The following is an 18881-nucleotide window of genomic DNA, read 5'->3' as shown; positions in this document are numbered from 1 at the left end:
GCTATGCAAATTACAAATAATTAATTATAGCTATGCAAATTACAAATAATTAATTATAACTTACAACTTATTACTTAATGATAATTGTTTTAAAACTTAGATAATTGTTTAAATTAACAACTTCAAGTAGGCCACGGACGAGCATAAGTAAATAGCCCCTATTTTATGAAGTTGCCGATAATAAATAAGATAGCAACGAACATGCACTTTTTTAGTCGTAGCGGATGTGAACTTTGCTTTGCAAGCAAGTAGGCGCGTTTTTACCCAAAATGTGTATCGAAAAATGAAGTCAGAAAAATCTAACATGTGGTTTGGTTAATTAAAAAAATCCTTGACTTTTCTAGTGCTTAACACTCATCGCAATTTATCACAGTAAATAAAGACAGAGGTGCTTTTTTATCGCGAGTAGCGTTAGAAAGTTTTAGGTTTTTTTTTAATTGAGCATCTAACGCCATCTAGGTGTGGCGCCGAACTAATAAAATAATCGCGATAGGCTTCTTTGCCTGATAGCACTCAGATTTTTTGAGCTGTATCAAATAAAGATAAACGTATTTTTTTAAAACATTTGTATATAATAGTTTTGTACAATAATGATTATAAAATTATATTATTTGATCTGTGTCTTGTACGATGTAACACATCTGAAAGTAAACTCTGTAAAAGGCTATTCGTGAGTAGGGTTGCCACAGTATTTGGGAAACCTGGAATTCCCGGAATAGTCAAGGAAATTGATTATTGGTTTTAAAGTCTGGGAATTTTAAAAATTATTTTTAATTTCGGTTGCAAATAAGAAACCTTTACTAAAATATAGGTTAAAAAATACAAAAATTTGGCACCCAATAAGTCTTAGGAAATGGTCAGGAAAAACCTGGAAAAGTCAGGGAATTAGAATCTGAACCCTCATAAAATAATACATTTAACCAAACAATTCGCTTTAGCGTATTTACTAATAAAACCACGAAATATTGTTACAAAATCTGATAGCGGTTTGATTAACTGAATTTTCACTTTAAAAACATATCAGTGAAGAAATTCAGATTAGATTTGATCTGAACCGATTTAGAGAAAGGTATAAAACAAGCGTAGAAATGGGAAGCCCTAGTGACTGCCAAGGATACCTGATAATGCTAGCGTAAGTACTAGTTGAATAATCTTGGTAGAAATTTCTACGTTTCGAACTGCTGGCGCCATCTAGTAAGACTACGCTGTTTTAAAAATTGACCTATAATGGCGTTACCCCCGTGAAATGATATTCTCCATGGTCAAATATGTATCGGCTTATTGTTGACGCTGCAAATTGGCTCTTCAGAGTAATTTTTTGGGGTATTTTTAAAGGTTCCGCTTCACTGGCGTAATTTGAAATTGCCAAATAATTTATTTGTTTTAAACGTTTTTTTAGATGATCATTTCATTGTTTTAGCAGAATAATTTTATTTATATTAAATAATTATATATTATTAGCTTATTAGCATTGTTTTAGCCGTATAATTTTATTTTTATTATATAATTACATATTATTAGGTTATTAGCATTGTTTTAGCCGTATAATTTTATTTATATTATTTAGTTGTATATTATTAGCATTGTGTTAGCCGTATAATTTTATTTATATTATATAATTACATATTATTAGCATTGTTTTAGCCGTATAATTTTATTTATATTATTTAGTTGTATATTATTAGCATGGTTTTAGCCGAATAATTTTATTTATATTATATAATTATATATTATTAGAATTGTAATATAATTATATATTATTAGAATTGTAATATAATTATATATTATTAGAATTGTAATATAATTATATATTATTAGAATTGTAATATAATTATATATTATTAGAATTGTAATATAATTATATATTATTAGAATTGTAATATAATTATATATTATTAGAATTGTAATATAATTATATATTATTAGAATTGTAATATAATTATATATTATTAGAATTGTAATATAATTATATATTATTAGAATTGTAATATAATTATATAATATTAGAATTGTAATATAATTATATATTATTAGAATTGTAATATAATTATATATTATTAGAATTGTAATATAATTATATATTATTAGAATTGTAATATAATTATACAATATTAGAATTGTAATATAATTATACAATATTAACATTCTAATATAATTATACAATATTAGAATTTTAATATAATTATAAATTATTAGAATTGTAATATAATTATAAATTATTTGAATTGTAATATAATTTTTAATTATTAGAATTGTAATATAATTTTAAATTATTAGAATTGTAATATAATTTTAAATTATTAGAATTGTAATATAATTTTAAATTATTAGAATTGTAAAAATTATAATTAATTTTATCATTATAATATAAATATAATGAAATATTTTTATCATTATAATATAAATATAATTAAATGTTTTTATCGTTATAATATAAATATAATGAAATATTTTTATCGTTATAATATAAATATAAAGAAATGTTTTTATCGTTATAATATAAATATTATGAAATGTTTTTATCATTACAATATAAATATTATGAAATGTTTTTATCATTATAATATAAATATTATGAAATGTTTTTATCATTACAATATAAATATTATGAAATGTTTTTATCATTATAATATAAATATTATGAAATGTTTTTATCATTATAATATAAATATTATGAAATGTTTTTATCATTATAATATAAATATTATGAAATGTTTTTATCATTATAATATAAATATTATGAAATGTTTTTATGATATAAGCCCGATTTCAAGCGCTGGACTATATTTTAGCCTATGGACAGCTCGTTTCCATTCGCTTCGTTGACTTTGTTTGTGGAGTAATTCGATTTTGGAAAAACCGTAGCGCCCCGTACGCTGAATCCAGACTGGAAAATTAAACGAAATTTAGCATGACGAAGTGTTTTTCTCAACTGCGAACTAAAAGCGGCTGGTTCAAGGCTCTCGAACTGTTTTCGCCACTACTCGTACGGGATTTCCCCTACTCCCGTCATTTTACGATATTTATTTGGTATTGCAATATGATACTACATGGAGCAAAATTCGCAAGTGCGTTTTTTGACAAATGGTAGGTGAAAACTATGGAAAAACACCTAGCACGTTTTCTGTACTACTAACAAATATCCTAGACGACCTACATTTTACGCGTTTTAGAAATTGGGGAATATTTTGGGAAACTGTAAATATTAAATTAGCTTGACGATTCTGCGCTAGTTTTATTCTTGAACAAATATACTGTTTGTTTAGATTTTTAGACGATACCATAGATTGCTACACAACGACTTCCACTAAAGTAATTTGAGTCGAAATATCGACCAAACTTCGAAAACTAAAGGCATAATTTTGGTGTGCAGTTTGATTTATTTGTTAGGAACATACGAGGGGCAGGTCACTTCCATTTTTCAGTGCGTCTTAATCATAGTAAAATGATTAAATCAGGGTAATCAAGATTAAAAAACCTAATCATGATTTAATCAATGTAATCAAGATTAGAAAATATAATCACGATTTAATCAATCTAATCACGATTTAAACGAGATTTAATCATTTTAATCGTGATCTAATCTTTTTAATCAGGATTTAATCATTTTATTCAGATTTAATCATTTTAATTAAATTTAATCATTTTAATCGCGATTTAATGAATAAAATCGGTTGAATCGAGATTTTATAACTAAAATCAAAATTAAAGTACGATAATTTAATTTTAATTATTAATATTGATGGTTCTATTGCAATTGTGTTTGATTCTAACCGCGATTTTATCATACTAATCACGATTTAATCATACTAACCAGGATTTAATCATTTTAATCAGATTTAATCATTTAATCATTATTAAATTAGATATAATCATACTAATCAGGATTAATCGTGATTTAATCAACATAATCGTGATTTAATTTAATCAAAATAATCATGATTAAATCGTATTTAATATTTCGAGGGGTGCGTCGTTAATCAAGGAAGTGACCTGCCTCTCGGGAACATACTCTTAATTTCAGCGCGAACATAATGTTAATTTTTCTCTTTGTTTCTATGGATTCATAAAATCAAAGAGAGTAACTGATAGTATTTCTGATTTAAAAACCAATAAACAAAATGTTGAACACCATACTGTAATTAAATGAAAATATACTTGTTATCCAAACTACAACATTTATTTACAGAAACTTGCTTAGTTTTACTGGTCATTTTCTTAGCTATGTTTTATATAAATAAATTTATCTGCTTTATTTTCGGTTTTAGATATTATACAGGTTAGGGAATAAGGATTTAGAAAAACCGATAGAACATTTCGAATGCCTAGTTTCATTCCCTTATTTCAACCCCAATTCATATAACTTAATTTAGTTTCATCCAACAATTTTGTGTTTTCACGTATTCCACTTCACCAATAAACCCTGTCAATTTACTAAAATACTGAAATTTTACAGTTGGTAGTTGATACAAGCTAGGAGGATGGGTCATTCATATTCCTAGATACAAGTTGGTTTTTTTCGCCTGTCCGAGGACTAAAAGTGTTATCTTTTTACCCTAAAACGTTTTATTCGCCTGTTCTAGGGGTTAGATTTACCCTGTCCCAAATTTTGTTCGCGAGTTCCAGAGCTCAAATGTTACACTTTTAACTCCTCCTCGAAAGGAGGTGTAGAGGGAGAAATCTAGCTTATATAGAAAATTCGTCTGCTTAAATTTCGTTTCACGAAAACATGGTGGGTTTTGAACATCTTCACATGTGGCAAGCTTTTAAGAACGAAAATCCAATTGTTAAATACTATTTAAAGACTTTAAAAGTTGCTTGATGACTTAGGCCTAAGGTGGTGTCTTGCGTATTAGCCTAGCTGCTTGATATTATTATTAAATAAATAAGAAAAATGAGTCATATATTGATGACCTCACCACCGATTTCCATCTTAAAAACAAAACAAATAAATAACCTTTAACCTTTAACTACTCCGTTCTTACTCCAACTCGTTTTTTTCGTCAAGATAGAATTGGAGTAAATTGACGTCATAGGGCTACACTTTTTTACCTGCTAAAAAAACCCAGAACAGGCGAAAAAAAACACCTACAGAATATAATAATATTTTAGATAACGCTGGCTACACGACAACGAAATTCGTGTTTCGACCGTACTAAATTAGGTATAAACACGGAAAATGATGGCTTCTATGAGCTAGATACATATAACTTTTCTTGTATAGACGTTACTGGTGTTTAAATTTTTAATTGACGTTAAAATCAATAAGAACGTTCATATTAGCGAAAAATCAATTTTTCTGTTACTTTCCGTGTCATAAAACATTTAGCGTTCACTCAAATGAACTACGCGTTAGGGATGTTATTTATAACGACTTGATAGTTTAAGCTACCCCCTTGAAAACGTGAACGGGGGAACTTTTAGGAGTGTAGATGTTGCTTTATTTTGTACAATCTACGAGTTCCTCCGTTCACGTTTTCAAGGGGTAGCTTAACCTACCTACCACTACGTACTGAAATTCAGATTGTTTAAAATTTTATTCAAATCCGAAAATGATCAGTCCTCATAAACGCGCCAGCTTACGTCTCCAAACTCATTTTATGAAAGCTGAACAAACAATCGCCCATCTAGGCCATGAATGGGCTGTTATTTCGTCCCACGCTGTGAGTTTGCAACAATTAACACTGAATAGAATAATTATTAAACCATCATCATTGTTACTTTCACCACTAGAAACTTTTTAACAACAAATGAAATTTAAAGGGGAACGGTCAAGCTTTAACCAGTTAGATAGCCCTATAGCCCATTAAAAACTAAAATTTATGGCGGAGACCGCATCAAAAAATATTGAGTGGTTAATTTTAAAAAAAATAAATACATTTCGGGAAATCGAAAAGCGCGCGTGCGCCGCGACACCTGGTGAGAAGTCGGTGAGACAGAAAAACAACGTAAAAGCGCGCGCTGCTGAAGACGCGAAAAATTTGTTTTGCACGCGCGGCGCGTTCCAGTTATAAAAGACTTAAGCCTAAATTGCGTGATTTTAAAAGTTAGGATAGTTCGCAAATCGCTCATACGGGGTTAGGGGCGCTGCGCGCTGGCGGCAGCCCCTAAGATGGCGGCGAAAATTCAAACCCAAACACCTGGCGTTATTTTTCGTTTCAACTTTTTGGGCCAAAAGCTATTTTTTCAAGACAAAAAAGGTACGTGTTAGTATATTGAACGTCTTGTTAATCTTTTGACACGGAAATAAGGCCATATTTGGAAAAGCTTGGCCGTTCCCCTTTAACAAATGTCTGTCAATTTCCCAAAGTTCGTTTATTAAAGGACAACAGAATCATTTGAATTTTGAGAGTTTGATTTGGGTCGGCGGCGGCGGCGCGTTAATTTTTCGGCGGCTTTAATTTTTTTTCGGTGGCGCGGCGAAGGGGCAAAAGTTTCTACCCCCTCTTAAAAATTTGGAAAAAAAAAATTCAAAAATAAAGTTACGTAAAATATCTGAAAAAAATTCGTCGGGGGCGTCGGTGGGGCGCCGAAAAATAAATTCGTCGGCGGCGTCGGTTCGGTGCCATAGAAACGGCGACGCCGGCGTTGGATGGGCGGCGCAAGGCTCTACCTAGAATCACGTGACGGAATGAGCTACCTGTAGCCGTATCCGAAAACCTACACTTGCATTCGATCGGTATAGGTATTATCAACATGGAATATTTTATTTTTAAATGAAATCGGCAAACCCATAACTATCTGGCAATTAAAATAATTAAAATGAAAAAATCATATTTTCTAATGATAAGATATGCAAATTTTCAAGCTCATTGCATTACCAATGAATTTCGTTCAAACAAACTTCTCCATATTGTAAGATGGATGCTTATCTCTAAAGAGGTATTATCTAGCTGGTGTTCGGGCACCTGAATTCGTTCTCGGTATTAAGAATTTAAGCAAAACACGAAAATATATTTACGTCCATCTATACACTTCTGAATCCAGTCATTTCAAATTGAAACAGCAGACCTCGAATAGACCTCGAAAATGTTCGCGAATATTCGTTTTGGCTAATCAAATAGTCGAATATTCGAAAAGGGCGGTAGAAAATATTTGCTATTTCAAATAGACGAATATTCGAAAAGGGCGGTAGAAAATATTGGCTATTTCAAATAGACGAATATTCGAAAAGGGCGGTAGAAAATATTGGCTATTTCAAATAGACGAATATTCGAAAAGGGCGATAGAAAATATTTGCTATTTCAAATAGTCGAATATTCGAAAAGGGCGATAGAAAATATTTGCTATTTCAAATAGTCGAATATTCGAAAAGGGCGATAGAAAATATTTGCTATTTCAAATAGTCGAATATTCGAAAAGGGCGATAGAAAATATTTGCTATTTCAAATAGTCGAATATTCGAAAAGGGCGATAGAAAATATTTGCTTTTTCAAATAGTCGAATATTCGAAAAGGGTGATAGAAAATATTTGCTATTTCAAATAGTCGAATATTCGAAAAGGGCGATAGAAAATATTTGCTTTTTCAAATAGTCGAATATTCGAAAAAGGGCGATAGAAAATATTTGCTATTTCAAATAGTCGAATATTCGAAAAGGGTGGTAGAAAATATTTGCTTTTTCAAATAGTCGAATATTCGAAAAGGGCGATAGAAAATATTTGCTATTTCAAATAGTCGAATATTCGAAAAGGGCGATAGAAAATATTTGCTATTTCAAATAGTCGAATATTCGAAAAGGGCGGTAGATAATATTTGCTATTTCAAATAGTCGAATATTCGAAAAGGGCGGTAGATAATATTTGCTTTTTCAAAGGTTTGCCCAACTTCTCGAGTAACCGCTTGGAGTTTATTTTGATTGCTAAGTTACAAGGACATCAAAAGCGAATTTTGTGACGCATGGTGTATGGTGTTGCTCAGTCAGCGGTTATTGACTAAATTTTGACATATTTTGTAATTTACTAAAACCGCAAAAGTAAAACTAAAACTTTAAAACCAAGTACCTTAAATGGTTTATTATTCGAAATAGAATTTTAGTATTTGATAAGTTATCTTAGTAATCTTAGTTAGCTTAGTAATTTTTCGACCACGGCCAACCCCGATCGCGGAAGCGTGTTATAGAAGTTGGCAGTGCTATGACGAATTTGCGGGAACATTTTAACAAGTTAGGCTATTGGCGTACCTCTATTATTCATGTATATTAAAAGCCGTAGATAAGTTATAAATTACGACATATTGACTAACGACTTTAAAATGCAATAAAGGTATCCGAATGGAACGTAAGCCCTCATCTACCAGCGTCGTTCTACAAACACCATGAACTAATTGCAATGACGCTTTACAGGTACTTGGCTGTCACCCAGTTCGAAGCCACGGATGCCAGGCGAGTGTTTCCCTGTTTCGACGAGCCCGCTTTCAAGGCGACCTTCGACCTCTCCATCGTCAGGCAAACCAACATGACCGCCGTCAGCAACGGCCCACTGCTGAGGACTGAACCCTGGTAATGGACTATTTCAATGTCCCACTCGAGGCAACTGAGAACGGCCGAACATATTTGGGCTCTGGTGATGAGATCTACCATAAGTGTATAATATTGTTATTAAGTGTGACATTTCCTATTCTTCACTTGCAAAATTTTTACTGAGAGCTATTCGCGAGAGAGTGCATTACGAGCTTCTCGCCGTTTTGCGTCCGCTTGCTAACGCGTCACACGTAGCCTTTGACGGCGCCTCGCTAGGGGGAGATTTTCTTCTAGTGATGACGTCACTCCGTTACTAATTCTCATTAAAATGACAAACTTATAGAACAATATTATAGACTTATGGATCTAGTTACTTATCAAATGAAATCTAATGGCTCAGAAAAGCTACTAATTATCAGTGTTCTGGGGTGGTAAATACCACCTGACATTTATTGTGGTAAACAGTGGCAAAAAATGTCATGGAAAATAATTATTTTTAGTGGCAAATTGACAAATAGTGGTAAATATTAGAAAATGTAAAAATATAATACATTTTTCAAAAGAAATACGGTTAAAACAATTTTTGGCTCTTTCTGTAATTATCCCAAACAGGATTGCCAAGAATTGGGCTATTTATTATGTTTTTTTTCCGTTAGTATATGAAATATTTGGCTATTTTTCTCACTTATATTTTTAATGGATAATTCATGGTCAGATGATTGAAAGTTTGAAACAATTTGTAAAACAATAAAATATTTTTGTTGTATATTCATTGCTAAAAGTTAATTACCATGTAATACAGATACAAAAATTAAATATTTATCCTTTTGGCCACTTTATGACATAATTTGTCATTATATGTCAAATTTGCCATTATATGTTAAATTTGCCATTATTTGCCATTATTTGTCATTATTGGTCACTATATGCCATTATATGTCAAATTTGCCATTATTTGTCATTATTGGTCACTATTGGTCACTATATGCCATTATATGTAAAATTTTCCATTATTGGACACTATTGGTCACTATTTGCCATTATATGTAAAATTTTCCATTATTGGTAATTATTTGCCATTATTTGCCATTATATTTCCAATTTGCCATTATTAGTTATTATTTGTCACTATATGCCATATTACTTGCCATTATATGTCAAATTTGCCATTATTTGTCATTATTGGTCACTATATGCCATTATATGTCAAATTTGCCATTATTTGTCATTATTGGTCACTATATGCCATTATATGTCAAATTTGCCATTATTTGTCATTATTGGTCACTATATGCCATTATATGTCAAATTTGCCATTATTTGCCACTATATGCCATTATATGTCAAGTTTGCCATTATTTGCCACTATATGCCATTATATGTCAAATTTGCCATTATTTGTCATTATTGGTCACTATATGCCATTATATGTCAAATTTGCCATTGTTTGCCACTATATGCCATTATATGTCAAATTTGTCATTATTTGTCATTATTCACCACTGACATGACCTATATTTTAAAAAAGTGACATTTTAGGAACACTACTAATTATCAAAAAATGCCGGGTCTTTAAGTTTCGCTCTCCAATTTTAGTTGATTTTGTTTAATTTTTATATTTAACAGATCAAAGTTCAAATTTAGTAATTAACAAGATCAAGTACAATTTTACTAATTATTAGATCCGAGTGTAAATTTTAGTAATTAAGAGATTCGACTAGAATTTTACTAATTAACAGATCAGAGAGTAAATTTAGTAAATAACCGATCCGAATTTATTCTGTAGGTAGTCGCAATGTGAAACGACTGCTATAGTACAATTAGCAACCTACAGATGGCGACTACGAGTTTTCCCTGTATAAAACTCCGACCGCCAAATTTAAAAAAACTCATTTGTTAGTTTTAATTGTTCTCGATCATTTTCTGGTTGTGGAAATGAGTTCTTTAATGAATAACTGTAATAATTGTACGCAGGGAAGACGGTTGGGAAATAGACCATTTCGGCACCACCCCGAACATGTCCACTTACTTAGTGGCCTTCGTCATCTCCGACTTTGTCAACATCACTTATCCCAATGCGGAACCAAAAGTCAGTACTTTCATTAAACCAGAAGCGCACAGTGGCGTCACCAGGATTTCAAAACTATAGGCGCTTAAGCCATAAGCCATTGAGTGATATGGGAGAGGGGGCCCCTCTCCAAAAGGTTTGGAAGTTGAAACATCAAGGCCGACTAGGATGAGCTTTTTTAAGGAAGCATTTCGAAGAAACTTTTCTCCAACTGAATTGGAAAATTTCTGAATTTTAGGAGGCGCTTTTCGGAAATTTTAGGTGGCGCTTCAAAAATGTTACCGGTGGCTCAAGCGCCGCCTAAAACACCCTAGTGACGCCACTGGAAGCTCATAATATATCTCTTACACTTAGATTATCTTCGTAGGCATATTTACTTCTTTGTGAACCATAATTTCCAAAAGTAATAGATTTAGAAATTCACAAAAATTACGTATTTTGCACTATTTTTATTCCACATCGCATTTCCAAAAATTAACGAAAGGTCACTGTTTCAAGCTAATAAATTAGCGGAATAGAGAAACGGATACTTCTCCGTTGAGGGAAATATAATATACTTCTGGTCAAATGTATTACGAAGTACTCGGAGTTCTTTAAAATAATGGTACATTTTAGTTCACGGTCTGGTCCAGGAAAGATGTCATCGATTCGGCCAAGTACCCCGTCTCAATCGGACCTGGCATCATACAATACTACAACCAATTTTTCAACATTGCATATCCAATGAAAAAAATCGGTACGTTTTTAATTTCAAAATTAGCATTTAAACAACAGAAGTAAACGAACCAAAGACATTAAAAACATGTACTTGGAATGTCTAAGGAAGACTATGGTGGCCCTGACAGCGGCGGCGATCGGAAAACATTTCTGTGGGGGCACGGACCAGTATTTTTTATCCAAAAATTCATATACTTAAAACTTAAGCAAGAAAATGTACAGCTCTAAATTTTTAAGAGTATTTATATTTTTTAAAAGTGTTCTTTCTATTATCTCATCCGTCATTGAATACATTGATAATAAAAGTTAAGTCGATATCTTTAGAAAAATATCTGTGTACATGAATAGATAATTAAGCCTTTCTTGGCCACATACTTTACGAAGGTATTTTAGGTAAAATAGGGTACACGATGCGGCGATTTTCTGTTTGGACGAATCTATCGAAATCAATTTTACGGTTATATCATCTTAATGCTACTCGCGTCTAATATCCAAGGCTGCACGCATCACCTTACGCCTGTCATCAAGCGTTTTTTAAAGCCATTAAAAAGACTGAATTCGGACCTAAATAAAGGCAGTGAGATTATAAATATTCTCTGATTACTATTTTTCCTCAATTTTATTTCTGTGGGGGCTCTGCCCTCGTTTGTTTTTCCCTGTGGGGGCTAGAGCCCCAGAGCCCCCACGGGATCGCCGTCACTGGGCCCTGATGGTTCTTATAGAAACCAGAGTGGTTTACAATCGAGATTTTGCCTTCAACGTGCTCAGCTCGCGGTTGACGTTAAGCCTTGTTTAGAATAGAAATCCCCCTACCCCCCTTGCTATTTTTTAACCATCTAAATACGTTATTATTTTTTCCGAGTGAGAGTGTTTCAATATCTTTCTTCCTAGCGACGGCAACAAGCCAATCAATTTGAAGAAAATGCGTGACGTCTTACATTCGACGTAGTTTTTCCAAGTGCATACGTCATAATATAATTTCCTGCTAATTTATTACTCGTGAAAGACCTTTAAAATATCATTGACTTGGTTATGATTCGATCAGGAGGAGACGATATACAGATCTCATAGCGCCACAGTTTAAAGGCATTAAAAGTCACTAGAGGACTGGGGCCTAAGGTGGTGTTTTCCACAAGATTATATATGTACTCAACGTACAAGACAGATAACTGTCCAGCTAATGGAAACTGAGGAGATTAATTGGAACAGATTAGTTCAAATTGGTTTCTTGGGATAATGAATCAGATACAATTACAAGATTGCTGGGTGAGGGGAATATAAGACATTAACCTGATCTGGCCATCAGATTACCTTCAGATATCTGAGAATTATGACCTGCATAACCTGATTGGTTGGTTGTTGGAAGCACTTGGTTAAAAAAGAGGTTTTTGGTGTTTTAAATTTTTTAATGAAATAGAGCATTTTTATCAAGAATTTAAGTAATTAGGATGAACATTAACATTTTGCACAATTGCATCAAGATAATGTTTCTGCCATTTACTATGCATGGTCTATTTGGAAATCCCTGAGTTATATAAAATTTAGTGTATGGGAATACGCGACACTTGATTTTATCAAACTACTTGATTTTCCATTTCATTAAGTAAAACTTAAAATTTAATATAAAGCACCGAATTGTATAAACATTTAGTTTCATCGATGTTCTCATTTCCACTATTTTAATTCCTTAATCTGATAAATTATCATTGAAACTTTCTACCTCTGTATCCATATCGCAATTATCGATAAAATGTTTAAATGAGTGGCAGAGTTTGATATAATTGTATTTTTGCAAAAATAACACGGGTCAAGCTCGAAATATGTTTTAAGTGGTTTTTGAAGGATTTCTTCGGTTCGTTTACTCGTTAGTTTTTGATTAAAAACGTTAACCTGATTTGTTCCGTTGGCTGTCAAGACAACGTGGCCATCCCGGATTTCAACGCTGGTGCCATGGAGAACTGGGGTTTGATCACCTACAGAGAGACGTCCTTGCTTTTCGACGAGAAATTGAGCACGGCTTACGACAAACAGTACATTTGCCAAACAGTCGCCCACGAATTGGCTCATCAGGTTTCTACCTTGACAATATCGTAGCTAAATTGATAGAAGCGACAAAACGTAGCAACGGTTCCGAATTTAATTTGCGGCGGTCTTTATTCCGTGGTCTATTTAGTTCGCGACTTGATGGATTGGTCTACATTTGGTTAATTTAGGTTTTATTGTGTTAGGTTAAGGCTATGCTATGTTAGGTTAAGGTTATGCTATGGTATGTTAAGGTTATGTTAGATTGGTTTAAGGTTAGTTTATGTTCTGTTAAGCGATGTTAAGGTTAGGTTAGGTTGGGTTAAGGTAATGTAAGGCAATATTAGGTTATGTAATTTTATATTAAGGTAAAGTGTTTAAAGGTTAAGTAAGGTTATATTAAGGTAAGGTAGGGTTATGTTAGGGTAAAGTGTTTAAAGGTTAAGTTAGGTTATATTATATTATGGTAAGGTAGGGTTATGTTAGGGAAAAGTGTTTAAAGTTTAAGTTAGGTTATATTATGGTAAGGTTGGGTTATGCTAGGGTAAAGTGTTTAAAGGTTAAGTTAGGTTATATTATGGTAAGGTAGCGTTATGTTAGGGTAAAGTGTTTAAGGGTTAAGTTAGGTTATATTATGGTAAGGTAGGGTTATGTTAGGGTAAAGTGTTTAAATGTTAAGTTAGGTTATAATATGGTAAGGTAAGGTTACGTTAGGGTAAAGTATTTAAAGTTAAGTTAGATTATATTAAGTTTAGGTAAGGTTAGGTTAACCTAAAGTAGGGTAAGTTTAGGTTAAGTTACTACATGGATATTAACGTAATGAGGTTCTTTGTTTGAAAGAATCCTTTGGAACCCTTGTCACGTCCTGTCCGTACGCCACTTTATAGGCCCCGAGCGCCATCTTCATTCGTAAAACCAAACTAGAAGTATTTGTTTCCTCTGCTTCACTTCTTTACATTGTTCCCTTTTTCAGTTAGTGTTATTTTGAAAATGAGTAGAACAAGCAGACGAAATAATGGCTTCTTGTTACAGTTTATCGCCGCTCTATGTCGCTGTATCAAAATTTAAATTACCGACGGGGCCTATAGAATGTCTACGATGTTTCGTAAAAATTAATAAACCTTTTTTCCCCAGTGGTTTGGAAACCTAGTAACCCCGGCGTGGTGGAATGACTTGTGGCTGAACGAAGGTTTTGCGTCGTACATGGAGTATGTGGGTTCCGATGTTGTCGAACCAGCTTGGAAAATGGTAAATGTTCCACACCAAAATATCCTCACTCGAAATTTTTAGTTAACTTGATGTAAATATCGTTGATATTCGAATTTGTTTTCGAAAAATCATTCAAAATTAATTTAATATAATTTAATTTAATTAAGCAGTATATAATTTTTTTGATGAATTTGGGGTTATTAATTTCCGAATCGTAATTAGGGCGGAATTGAAGTAGAACAGTACTATAGTTGCAACAATCGTAGATTTTAGTAGAAATCTACTGTCAAGTAGGAGTTTCCCACAGATGACCAAAAAGGTTTTGTCAAAGGTGTTCCCCCTAAAAAACTTTTTTTTGTTTTCAAAGGAATTACAATTACTGATGTTAATTTATTATTATTAATTTTATTATATTTATTATATTTATTATCTTATTAATTAATTAATTAATTAATAAAATCTAAAGCTAGTTTTATCTCGTCAGGTATCCCACGTTACAAAAACGTTTAGCTTTTCTGTAATTTTATACTCTAAGAGAATCATTCACGTCAATTGAGATTTTCTGTTAGAATTGTTTTGAGAACACCACGTGTTATACGAACTCGGTTAGAAAATTATGCTGACCAGCTAATTAAAGATCAAAGTTAATTCGTGCTGAGGGTTACTTAGTTAGTATCTAAGGAGATTTAAATTTGCAGATGGAGTTATTCATACTTGACAAAGAGCAATCGGCCAAAAGCCTAGATGGACTGAAAACGTCACATCCAATTTCGGTGGAAGTGAGAAGTCCGAACGAAATCAATGACTTGTTCGACGGCATTTCATACGATAAAGTAATACGAAACCGTTTTTAAATTAATCCATTGAAATCCTAATTGCGTATTTTATCGTTAATTAGGGTGCTTCCATCATCCGAATGATGCATTACTTTTTGGGGAACGAAACATTCCAAATAGGGCTTCAGGTAAAACATACTTTCACCTAGGAGCAACAAACGCAGCACCCCACACAAGGCGAAAGCAACCTGTGACAAGTTGGCAAGCCAAAATATACCTCTCCTCTCTTCTGCGGTAGAACGCTCACCTGTCGTGCAAGAGGGCTCGGGTTCGAATCCCGGCCGTTTAAAAAATTATACTACACCCAATGACAAAAAGAGGTCGCTTTTGGAAAAACCTTTTCCCTGATTCTCAGAAACTGCGTACGCAGTGATTACCCTTTGCCCCGAAAATGCGAACGCGTTCGCAGGCCTGACAGACAGACCCACAGACAGACACGGTGGTTGTATAACCCCTCCTAGGGTACAAAGTCCCCTCGGAGAGGTAAAATGTCGTGCATTATCTTGCGTACATTTTTCATTGGTTAGACGCTTTAGCGCCTGTTGCCGTCGGAAGGGGAAACTTAGGAAATTGTCTTCCCCCTTTCCCGTAAAACGTTCAGCGTAAAGGCTCGTCCAATGAAATTTGTACACAACACTGCGTTAGCGTCTTTAAAGGCTAGCTGCGTTCTCCTTGTGTTTGTTGCTCCTAGCTTTCACAAATTTTGTAGCCCAACTTGGTTCTCCAATCGAGTTTTTTCCAGCTGGTCAATTCAGTTGTAAAATGACCAGAACTTAAGGGCTTCATTAACGCGGGGGCGTAGGAATTTGGCGACGAAAAACGTGTTGAGGTTAACGGTAATAGTTAGTGTAGGGAGCTGTTGGCCCGGCCGCGTGGCTTGCAGGGCTTGCCACCACCCTCCAGTCCCTCCTACGTATTGTAACCGGCCACCTGAATTAATGGCTTCAAAAGTCGCTTGATGACTTAGGCCTAAGGTGGTGCCAAGGGTATTAGCTTAGCTTATTATTATTATTATTATTTTCTCCCTCCAATTATTTTATTGCATTAAAACTTCACACATTTCTATAAATTCTAGTCTAAGACCTACCAAACAATTCACCAAAACTATATCGCGAAGATTTTGCTAAAAGGGTTCTGATTTTCGCGAATGAATTCATATTTACCCAAGCAACAAGATTTGCGGGGTTTGTCAGAGAAATGGGAAAATTATTTTAATTTTCTTTCGGAGCGTCGCTAGTTTCAGACAAATCTCTTCGTTGCCTCAAAAGGAAAAGCACTCGCAGGGGAGTTTCTAGATTGATTGAAAGTAATGAAAGCCGTGAGGCAGATCACTCCTCTTTCGGGTGCATACTTCATTTAAATGTATTAAATCGTGTTAATCGCGATTACAATTTTAATCCGTGTAACCGCGATTTAATCTTTTAATCTTGATTTAATCTTTTAATCTTGATTTAATCTTTTAATCTTGATTAGATCTTTTAATCTTGATTAGAAGGGAAATGGGATTTTAATAGAAATTATTGAAGGGTAATGGAATTTTAATAGAAATCATTGAAGGGAAATGGGATTTTAATAGAAATCATTGAAGGGAAATGGGATTTTAATAGAAATCATTGAAGGGAAATGGGATTTTAATAGAAATCATTGAAGGGAAATGGGATTTTAATAGAAATTATTGAAGGGAAATGGGATTTTAATAGAAATTATTGAAGGGAAATGGGATTTTAATAGAAATTATTGAAGGGAAATGGGATTTTAATAGAAATCATTGAAGGGAAATGGGATTTTAATAGAAATTATTGAAGGGAAATGGGATTTTAATAGAAATTATTGAAGGGAAATGGGATTTTAATAGAAATTATTGAAGGGAAATGGGATTTTAATAGAAATTATTGAAGGGAAATGGGATTTTAATAGAAATTATTGAAGGGAAATGGGATTTTAATAGAAATCATTGAAGGGAAATGGGATTTTAATAGAAATTATTGAAGGGAAATGGGATTTTAATAGAAATTATTGAAGGGAAATGGGATTTTAATAGAAATCATTGAAGGGAAATGGGATTTTAATAGAAATTATTGAAGGGAAATGGGATTTTAATAGAAATTATTGAAGGGAAATGGGATTTTAATAGAAATTATTGAAGGGAAATGGGATTTTAATAGAAATTATTGAAGGGTAATGGAATTTTAATAGAAATCATTGAAGGGAAATGGGATTTTAATAGAAATTATTGAAGGGAAATGGGATTTTAATAGAAATTATTGAAGGGAAATGGGATTTTAATAGAAATCATTGAAGGGAAATGGGATTTTAATAGAAATTATTGAAGGGAAATGGGATTTTAATAGAAATTATTGAAGGGTAATGGAATTTTAATAGAAATCATTGAAGGGAAATGGGATTTTAATAGAAATTATTGAAGGGAAATGGGATTTTAATAGAAATTATTGAAGGGAAATGGGATTTTAATAGAAATCATTGAAGGGAAATGGGATTTTAATAGAAATTATTGAAGGGAAATGGGATTTTAATAGAAATTATTGAAGGGAAATGGGATTTTAATAGAAATCATTGAAGGGAAATGGGATTTTAATAGAAATTATTGAAGGGAAATGGGATTTTAATAGAAATTATTGAAGGGAAATGGGATTTTAATAGAAATTATTGAAGGGAAATGGGATTTTAATAGAAATTATTGAAGGGTAATGGAATTTTAATAGAAATCATTGAAGGGAAATGGGATTTTAATAGAAATTATTGAAGGGAAATGGGATTTTAATAGAAATTATTGAAGGGAAATGGGATTTTAATAGAAATCATTGAAGGGAAATGGGATTTTAATAGAAATTATTGAAGGGAAATGGGATTTTAATAGAAATTATTGAAGGGTAATGGAATTTTAATAGAAATCATTGAAGGGAAATGGGATTTTAATAGAAATTATTGAAGGGAAATGGGATTTTAATAGAAATTATTGAAGGGAAATGGGATTTTAATAGAAATCATTGAAGGGAAATGGGATTTTAATAGAAATTATTGAAGGGAAATGGGATTTTAATAGAAATTATTGAAGGGAAATGGGATTTTAATAGAAATTATTGAAGGGAAATGGGATTTTAATAGAAATTATTGAAGGGAAATGGGATTTTAATAGAAATTATTGAAGGGAAATGGGATTTTAATAGAAATCATTGAAGGGAAATGGGATTTTAATAGAAATTATTGAAGGGAAATGGGATTTTAATAGAAATTATTGAAGGGAAATGGGATTTTAATAGAAATCATTGAAGGGAAATGGGATTTTAATAGAAATTATTGAAGGGAAATGGGATTTTAATAGAAATTATTGAAGGGAAATGGGATTTTAATAGAAATTATTGAAGGGAAATGGGATTTTAATAGAAATCATTGAAGGGAAATGGGATTTTAATAGAAATTATTGAAGGGAAATGGGATTTTAATAGAAATTATTGAAGGGTAATGGAATTTTAATAGAAATCATTGAAGGGAAATGGGATTTTAATAGAAATTATTGAAGGGAAATGGGATTTTAATAGAAATTATTG

The 18881-nt window shown here is 32.5% G+C and overlaps 1 protein-coding gene across 2 annotated transcripts in view; it reads left to right on the top strand.

The window, feature by feature from the left end:
• LOC149921304 (aminopeptidase N-like) overlaps nucleotides 1-18881 on the top strand; it is a 78447-nt gene that overhangs the window by 25655 nt on the left and 33911 nt on the right. The window contains exons 1-8 of one of the 2 annotated variants that reach the window (XM_090163823.1): nucleotides 8246-8263; nucleotides 8344-8499; nucleotides 10435-10549; nucleotides 11144-11264; nucleotides 13161-13315; nucleotides 14402-14515; nucleotides 15175-15309; nucleotides 15375-15440. In XM_090163823.1, the coding sequence (XP_090019949.1) occupies nucleotides 8456-8499; nucleotides 10435-10549; nucleotides 11144-11264; nucleotides 13161-13315; nucleotides 14402-14515; nucleotides 15175-15309; nucleotides 15375-15440 (750 nt within the window). In that variant the 5' untranslated portion in view covers nucleotides 8246-8263; nucleotides 8344-8455. Of the gene's footprint in view, nucleotides 1-8245; nucleotides 8264-8343; nucleotides 8500-10434; nucleotides 10550-11143; nucleotides 11265-13160; nucleotides 13316-14401; nucleotides 14516-15174; nucleotides 15310-15374; nucleotides 15441-18881 lie in introns of those variants that run through there. The other variant, XM_090163822.1, reaches the window with a different exon arrangement.

Source organism: Leiobunum rupestre, chromosome 11, assembly GCF_980474605.1.
Source record: "Leiobunum rupestre chromosome 11, qqLeiRupe1.1.hap1, whole genome shotgun sequence".
NCBI classification, from domain to species: domain Eukaryota; kingdom Metazoa; phylum Arthropoda; class Arachnida; order Opiliones; family Sclerosomatidae; genus Leiobunum; species Leiobunum rupestre.
The sequence above is the reverse complement of the archived record's forward strand: the minus strand, read 5'-3'. Positions and strand labels throughout refer to the sequence as shown.